This window comes from Limulus polyphemus, unplaced genomic scaffold, assembly GCF_000517525.1.
Source record: "Limulus polyphemus unplaced genomic scaffold, Limulus_polyphemus-2.1.2 Scaffold1517, whole genome shotgun sequence".
NCBI classification, from domain to species: domain Eukaryota; kingdom Metazoa; phylum Arthropoda; class Merostomata; order Xiphosura; family Limulidae; genus Limulus; species Limulus polyphemus.
The window spans coordinates 83,482-92,945 of NW_013667127.1; the positions used below are offsets into that span (position 1 = coordinate 83,482).

Below are 9,464 nucleotides of genomic sequence, written 5' to 3' on the forward strand. Positions count from 1 at the left end.
CAGCTAGTGCAGATAGCCCTCATGTAGCTTTGCAGGAAATTCATAACAAACAACCATTATCCTCTCTTGTGACTGAAAATTCCCACTTCACACTGCATCTGGAGAAACTGCCTCTGTAAGTGTGAGAAGGTCTCTCACATTCAAGTGATGATGCAACATAAACTTGTCAATGAGGGTATTCTTGTGAACAACTGAGGCTATTGCAAGGTAAGCTTACCATGCAAATGGTGCACATCATCCATATAATTGGTTAAGCTTTCTGTGGTACCTTTCTTTCAAACCCTGGCTTTCGATCAGTATAATGCTCTATTTATAACTGGGTTAAATCTCCACTGCAACTCAGTAATGACTGTTTTGAAATCCTACAGTTGCTTCTTATTTAATTGCTCAATGGGATCTAGTTGAATGCTGGCAGAATTGCTTTGCCTCACTCACAAGAAATCACGATCATGGCCAGACCCTTTCCTTCATGACTTCCGAGCCATTATCTGGCAAAGATATCTATCCTTGACACTGTGGTACAGCATTGTAGGTTCTCTCAGAGACCCCAACATTGTGATGAGCAGTAGGCCCATGCTCTAAGGTGGTAGAATGACAAACTGCATTTCACAACTCATTCATCAGATCTGCAAGACCCCAGGCCCCTTCATGGTTCATGGCTATCTAGGCATATACTTCCCAACTTGGAAAGGCTCATCATGCCCACAGGTCCATAATCCATTCAAATTGCCATTTGGTACCCACCATCTCACATGTTGGTGACAGAGCTCTTGTTGGCAAACATCATCTATCAATGGCTCCTCTATTCTCTCTCCAATGTTTGACTTAAATCGCAGCTGATGACTTATACTCTGGCTGGTATAAGTCTGGAAGTTCTATACAAACTGCCACACTTGGTCTTACCTTTGCTAGATGCCATACCATACCATACAATGGGATAGATCTGCTTAAAAACAATAGATTCAATCAGGATACTGATTAAAAAGTAATATTATATCTTAGAGAAACTAAGTCATGAGAATGAATGAAATGAATAGATTGGACACAAACTGAAGCACAAAATGTTATATGGATTCAGCATGATCAGTTGAAGACAGAATATCCACTAAAATCAAATATCCCATGGCAATAAAGCAAGTACACACACACATATTGTTTGAGTTTTATACGTGATAGACTGACTTATTCCAGCATTCTTTACTTTGCAAGAAACATCTTATTTACCAGTGTCTAGTGCTTCTCACATGACTGGTCATTCTTGTTCAAACATAGATGAGGGCAGAATTTCTAAATATTGCCTGTACTACCATTGAAGGACACTGCTGTTGACATTCTTGCACAACATACAGTATTGCAGCAATTGACCATGGACAGAACAGGTAATATATACAAAAGAATAACAAAGGCAGCTAGAACAAAATCAGCTTATTGGCTTTCAAAACCTTGTATTATGTGAAATCTGCACACATACAGAATAAATTATAAATTTAGAATAAATACTATAATAATAATAATACAAGAAATAGAAATGCATGGTATATTCATATACTACAGTAGTTCCATTGACCAACATTCTGGGTTAATGAAAACCCTGAAATACACTGAAAATTTGAAACATTTATCTGGTAACTGAGGAATAGAAAATGTATGATATGCCACCTGCATATCACACTGGTGTGAAAAAACATAAATTAAACATGAATAAACACTATTTCATACATGAAACAAAATGGAAAGATACTTTCACTTTGAGTTTACTTACTGGTTATAAGTATTATTTTATCACAAATTACAGCTTTAAGAAAGAATTGTGATCAATTATGTGATCATTCTCAAGTACACAAGTTTAAATTTGAAACTTGTGCATGTGAGAATTATCTCAACAGTGATCGAAATGTCATACATGCTCTAAAAATATTCTTCTTTACTGTTAAACAATAGCTTGTAATAAAATAATAAAATGAAGAGATCCATTTAAAATAAGTTTTAAACACATCAGTCTCACAATGATTCAGCATTTCATATTTATATCGATTAGTCTTGCTTTGTTCAGATACTGAGTTGAAATGGTAGTGCCAACTATAACTATAAAAAACATATAGGATTACAACAATTAATTAATGAAAATGAGAAACGTTAAACCTGAGTGCCTTCTGAAGGACCTTTTTCAGGGGTAAATGGTACAAATTATGTTATTTTTAAGAAAAATGCACCTACTCAAAGCATTCTTTATTTTTTATTATTTACCTCAGAAGAAGGAAGGTTTAAGGATTTTTTGTTTTAAATATGTAATAAGTTTTCCTTTGAGATTGTTATATTTATATAAACCTGTGGAAAATGTCATCCAAATTTCTTAACATCCTTACAAAATCAGATGATAAGTTAGTTTACTTAAAATGTTTTAAGAGAGCATTTATTAAAGAAATAGTTTGAGTTGATGTTGTGCATCTTACACTTTTCAGCTTCCTTAATTTACAAATATGGCATATAAGATTTGTTTTGCATATGGCATGCTTTATATCAGTCAATTCAATATTTAACTGAACGTGATTGTATAATACTGTGGTATATTCGGAGGAATTGAATATAGTTTTGAGGTTTACGTCATAAACCTGCTTAATAAGAGATTAAACCAAGAGGTGGTGATACAGAACAGTGCTTAATTTATACTTAGTGAGTTTTAAGCTAAGGAACAAATAGACTGAATGCAAAGTGTGACACACAGTGACAACAATTTTATTTTTGTTATTATTTTTTTTATTTTTTGTTGTTATTGTTTAAGACAAAAGCACATTGTGTACTTGCTTAGGTTGAACTTTCACTGGTTGAAAACTTAATGAAAAGCATTTCAAAACTAACTATAAGAAAGTTTTCTACTTAAAATAAAACCTTGTATTCACCTAGTATGACTGTGATACCATATGACATAGGTTTCTAGATATTATATTAAAACCAGTGAAGGACATTTCTCACAACATCCTGAAACAAGATCACTTTAACCAATATTCTCCACAGGTGGTAATAGGTATCACCTAATTTTAAAATGACAGAAGTACAAAAATAACTTGAAACAATATTGACTTAATGTTTTTTCTTGACCATGTATTATGAGAAAACCTGAACATATACAGAATTAAGAATGAATTCAGGATAAGCATAAGTACCACAGAAAGTTATGGTATATTCCTATGCCACAATACAAAGCATTTTTTGTGGTTTATATATATACATCTATATTTCAGGACTGCATTGGAAAACAGAGAAGCTTCGAAGACCGATTGGTGGTTTTATGTCAACGGCTTCTTGGTGGAACTTGGATCCAAGGGAGTGACACTATTGTTCTAGAGACTACTTTTCGACCTGATCTCACTTTACTTCATTTGGCAGCAGCTCTTGGTTACAGCCGATTGATCCATACCCTCCTGCAGTGGAGAGCTGGAAACCCTTCACTTATCCTCGAGTCTGAAGTTGATGCTCTTAGTCGAGATAAGAACAACTGTACTCCTTTAGTAAGTTCAAATACAACACCTTCTGTGTAAAGAATTATTAATATGAGAAATGTTGATTATGCAACAAATTCCTCAACGTATTGTGTTTTATTATGAAACCATATATAGCCTAGAAATTTAAGTCCACTCATGGTATATGCTTATATATGCTTATTTGTGCAAATGTATTAATAGAAAATATTTTCATTACATCTAACTTTTACATTGCTCTGAAACTGAAAACTTGAGATTGTTAAAAAGTTAATTAGTTTTATGAAAGGAATAATGTAAATACTGTAAATTTTGCATTTTTTTATTTTTTTAAATTGTTAAACAAACACAAGTTAGTTTTGTTTAAGAAGTTTTCGTTTTAATCAGTCTATGATCTTTTCAAACACAGATCAAAATTCATTTATAATCATTAGATACAAAGGTACACATTTGCAGACAGAAATAATATTTCCATATTTTATGATACTTATATTTACATTAGATAGTGGAAAAGAAGATATGTACTACTAGGAAAGAATTATAAAATAATTTAATTCCACTATTAACCTCAGGTTCATCCAACCATAAATTATTCATCAAAAAAATTTTTGGACCCTAAATAGGACACCTGTGGTTGGTACAGCACAGATGGCCCATTGAGTAGCTTTGTGCTTAACAAAAAACAAACAAAAGACTGAAGAGGCAACCAAATTTAAACAATAACCTTAGTACCTTTCAACTATCTATATTTTAAATAAATGCTTTTTTTCTCCTACACAAATAAATCCCAACTTTTGTGTTCCTTTGACAATTTAGATATATATATTCAGTAATTTTTTTATATTTCTTTTTTGTGATATACTTACTTAACTTCTTTGTATGACAAAATTTTTCATGCCCATATTTTGTGTCATCTTTAATTTATATATTTTTATAGGTAACTGACAATGAAATTTGTGTATTCTGAAAAGTTTGTGTTTATTACACTTGTTGCAGTAGTACTTCTGTTTTGTTTTTTAATCTATTGTTCTTTTGATAATTAAGTAAGCTAATATTTTTTCAATGAATTTATCTTTTAATATTATTAACAAAAGTGGATTTTGATGTAATTTTACAGTTGTGGGCCTGTGCCAAAGGTTGCAAGGAAGTTGCATTATTTTTGTACCAGTGGAATGCATTGGCAGTCAAAATTCAAGATGACCCATTGACCTTTGCTCATCAGAGGGGCCATCAAGAGCTAGCAAAACAAATTAAACATTTAGAAGAAACTCAGAATTCTCAAGATAGGAAATCAAGGTAAGTATTTCTTCCAAGGTAACTTCTACTTTTGTTTAACATCTTCTTTTTATTATCATTCCCTACATTAAATCATGAATAACTATGTTTATTGATAGCTTGTTTATGAACAGCTTATAAAGTCTCTTACTATTCACAGGTACAGTCCTAAATATCTGTCTCTTATGGAAGGCAACTTGGAATCTTCTAACTTTGATTTCTCTGCTTGTCCAACTCCTAGTGAAATATCAAGTAATACCAATCTCAGAACAACTAGTTGCTCAAACTTGTCATTACCAATACTGAATCCTATACCTAATGTGAAAACTATCAGGAGAAATGAGCAATCAAACACTTGCAACATGTTGTTGAATAATCAATCTTCTAGTAATGAAAATGTCTACCCAAGGATGACTATATCTGATGGTTTATCTAAACCAGCAATAAACAAAATGGAAGTTTGCAGGACTTCATTTTTATCTCAGATTGACCAGAGTTTATCTTTGCCATTGCCTAGTTGTCCTAATGTATTCACCTCCAGGACTGGAGAGAGAGGCTGTATTTCTTCACCTGGACTGATCGATATAGGTATGTTATATATAAACAGACAGTCAGAATATAATCTGGACTGATCAATATAGGTATGTTATATATAAACATACAATCATAATGAAATCTGGACTGATCAATATAGGTATGTTATATATAAACATAAAGTCATAATGTAATTTGGACTGATCCATGTAGGTATGTTATATATAAACATACAGTCAGAATGTCAAAAAATGCATAGTTTCAATGATTCTGTTGTTTAGTCCTGAATCTCAATGTTGCATATTCTTGTATACATTAAGTCATTTTTCCAGAATACTGTTAAGAAACACATTTCAGTTTCATATTCTATGATTTTTTTGCATATTTATTACTGAATATCATTATGATGAGACAGTGTATGGTATTCTTTATTCTTATATTGATTATCTTGGTGTTTATCTCTTCTTGATTATTATTAGGAGAGAGAGTGGCCAAAAATTAGAGTCCTTACCTTGATCCTATTGGTATTTCAGATAAAGATTGCAACAGCCAGGGTCTTACAGTGGCTAAAAGTAAGTAATCTTATTATATATCAAATAAGGTGAATGTAAAACTGTTGTTTACACAGGATTAAACTATGGCTTGAGAACATTGGAATAAGTATACATGTTGTTAGATGTGTAACTTGACTTATGTGAACACTCGGGAAAAGTAATATACAACTTCAGCCTTACTGATAGTAACAGATAAAATAACTTTTACAATTGAATATAGTAAAGTGATAACCTCACCTTACAGTAATCCTTGAAAGAAAGTTTTAGTTTAATACAGTAACTGAGCTTTTTTGTAATGGGGCTGCACCAAAGTTTCTAGATCATTCTTTATATTGAGACTATTTGACTATGAGAATGGGAATATTATAATAACTAAAAATATGGTACTTTCCAAATCACTGTTCAGCAGTATGAAAGTTTTGAATGATAAACATACTAATTTAAATCCTATTCGGTGTATTTTAATTCTTACTAAAAATGATAAAATATACTTAATACTCTTAAAAACTTAAGTTTGAAACTAAATTCATTTTGAAATTAGGTTGCTTTGAACAGTCATAATGTAAACATAAAATAATGAATGTAGGTTCTTGAAAACAATTATATATGGAATACTAATTATTCATTAGTGGCTTTGGAGTTAAAATGGGCATAATGGACTTACAACACTAAACCTGAGTTTTGATTTGCTATGGTGGGCAGAGTGCAAATAGCTTTCCAAAAAATAAATTTATTGTTTTATATAAATGTTTAATGAAAAACTAAAAAGCTTTTGGATGTAATTCTATAACTACACTGTTCTCCAAAAACTGCAAATATAACAATACAGCATTTTATATGAATCTGTATGTGTTGCAAGACCAGAAAGGCCATGTAATATTTACATAATATCTAAAGTTATGAAATTGGATTTTCATCATGTATATAATAAAATACTATTATTGAAGATAATCTTCTTTTGTTGAGCAACAGCATATTTATTTTGTTTTACAAATAGCCAATATTACTTGTAGAAATTCAGTTAGAAAAATAAACTTTAGTGTTTGTTAGCAAAATTTTGCTCCTTGTGTTATATTCAAAGATATTACCTAAATCATCTATAATTACATGTTATACTAGAACAATACAAGGGTTAATCAAACTTTATAAGAATGATTTGCATCTGCTAATGTGATAGCATGTCATCACACAGCAAGCCATTAGTGCCACAGGTGACATTTTTTTCCTTATGGTAAATTTTTGACCATTCAAAAGTGACAGCCCTTTCGAAAGAAGAATATTTATGTATCAAGATTGTTCAGTAAAGTGTAGTCAAAGGACACAAAATTTGAAGAAAGAAGCCTTTACTATTCTCCATTAAAACAGAAAAACATGCATTGTTGAGCCATTTAGGATATCAAAAGACTTTAAAACCACACACCAAACAATGGAGCTATGTATAAATCATGGTAACACTAATAAGGAGTTGGAATAGGCAATGGCTTACAAGCCAAAATTTAACAAGCTTCCAACTATTCCTCAAAACCAGCAGCTGTTTTCATGAGAAATATGGCTAAATGGACTTGAATCAGAACAATTCTTTTCAACCTCATATCTGTTAAGGCCCATAATGCAGCTCCAATAAATACTTGTGTGTTTGATGTGCTTAGACGTGAAAGCAATACTACTGGAAGATCTGTAGAAATTTTTTAGAGATTTTATATGGTCTTATACTGGCTCCACTGTCCATCTTAGAAGTTCATTACAATGGAAGTTGTAGTGTAAAGAATTAGTGCATAATAATAGTCATCAGTCTGAGTACTACCAACAATGAGAGAAGTAGTTCCAAGGGAAATATAAAACCTGGAACATCATTCTTATAAATTGCAATCAACCCCTCAGTAATAAAAGATTAAGATATCCCTAAAGGGAGAAAAGAATCAGATTATACTACCCAGAGACACAGGTGGAGGATATAACTGACAGAGCAAGAGATATAATAAAGGGGGCTAGCAGAAATGAAGTTTTTGTAGTGCGTGTAGGGGCTAATGATGTAGGGAAAGGTAGAACAGAGAACTCAATTAATAAATACAAGGGGTTGATAAAGACATTTAAAGAAAATGTCCATAATTTAATTTTGTCAGGGATACTGCCCAGAATTAATTCTGGAGGTCAGAGGAGTCAATTAATAAATACAAAGGGGTTGATAAAGACATTTAAAGAAAATGTCCATAATTTAATTTTGTCAGGGATACTGCCCAGAATTAATTCTGGAGGTCAGAGGAGCCAATTAATAAATACAAGGGGTTGATAAAGACATTTAAAGAAAATGTCCATAATTTAATTTTGTCAGGGATACTGCCCAGAATTAATTCTGGAGATGAAGTTATAAGTAGGTCAGAGGGGCTAATTGCTAGGCTTAGGTTAGTATGTAAGGATGAGCAAATTGGCTGGTTGGACTTGTGGGATCAGTTCAGTGGAAAAAGGGAGCTTTTTGGAATGGATGATTTACATTTAAATAGAGTAGGGCCTGGCTTGTTTGCTAAGATTATTAACTCAGCTGTAAGAGAATTTTTAATCTTGGACTAGAATGTGGTGAGGGCCAGGAAAAACTGAATGCAAAAAAAATAAGAGGCAGAGAAAAGTTTTGCATAGAAAACGAGTATAGAAGTAGTTATAAGTGTAGACTTAATTGTTACTATTGTAATGCTTGAAGTATAAGAAATATAACAGATGACTTTAGAACAATGGTAGCAATGGAGGATTTTGATATAATGGGAATAACTGAAACATAGTTCAATGTAGATGATTTTGACAACAGAAATATTTTTGAAATACAGGGTTACAGGCTATTTAATAGGGATAGAGTATTAAAAAGGGGGAATGGCTTTATATGTAAAATGTGAGTTACATCCTGTTGAAGTTGAGGATATCAAAGATAATAGCAAAGAGATTGAATCTATTTGGGTTTCTACTAGTGGATTTAAAGGGAAAAGACTTTTAGTGGGAATTTGTTACAGACCACCAAATGGTACTAATGAAATTAGTGAGAAACTTTACAATGAGATTAGGATTTCAGCCATTAATGAAGTCATAATTATGGGTGATTTTAATTTCAGGCAAATAGACTGGGAAATTCTAGAGTCAAACCATGAGGGAGAAAGGTTTTTGGAAACTATTCAGGATGACTTTCTTCACCAGTTAGTCAAGGAACCTACTAGAAACATTGCTATTTTAGACTTATTGTTAACTTTAAATACAGAAATGATTGATAGGGTGGAAATTGGGGAACATCTGTGTGCAAGTAATCATTGCTCTATTAGGTTCAATGTTTTGCTGCATATGGAGATAAAGAATAATGATTACAAGTTTCAAAAATGCAAATTTTGAAGGGATGCAACAAGAATTATCTGTTGTAAATTGGGCAGTTGAGTTATTTGGAGGCACTGATCAGATGTGGAAAATTTTTAAAGATAAATATTTAAATATTCGAAGTAAACATATTCCTTATAGCTACAAGTAAAAAAACCAGGTTGAGTCACAAAGAGTTTAAGAAATAAAATTAAAGATAAAACATCATAAATTTAAGAATTTAAATTGACTGGTATGACAGGAGATTTAGAAGATCAAGAAAGTTGGTGAA

General features: G+C 31.9%; 1 protein-coding gene across 1 annotated transcript in view; it reads left to right on the top strand.

Moving 5' to 3' along the window:
- Positions 1–9,464, top strand: part of LOC106463921 (calmodulin-binding transcription activator 2-like) — a 101,672-nt gene that overhangs the window by 76,602 nt on the left and 15,606 nt on the right. Inside the window, 4 exon segments of the mRNA XM_022391560.1 lie at positions 3,243–3,509; positions 4,597–4,775; positions 4,915–5,342; positions 5,822–5,860. Coding sequence (XP_022247268.1) covers positions 3,243–3,509; positions 4,597–4,775; positions 4,915–5,342; positions 5,822–5,860 — 913 coding nt within the window.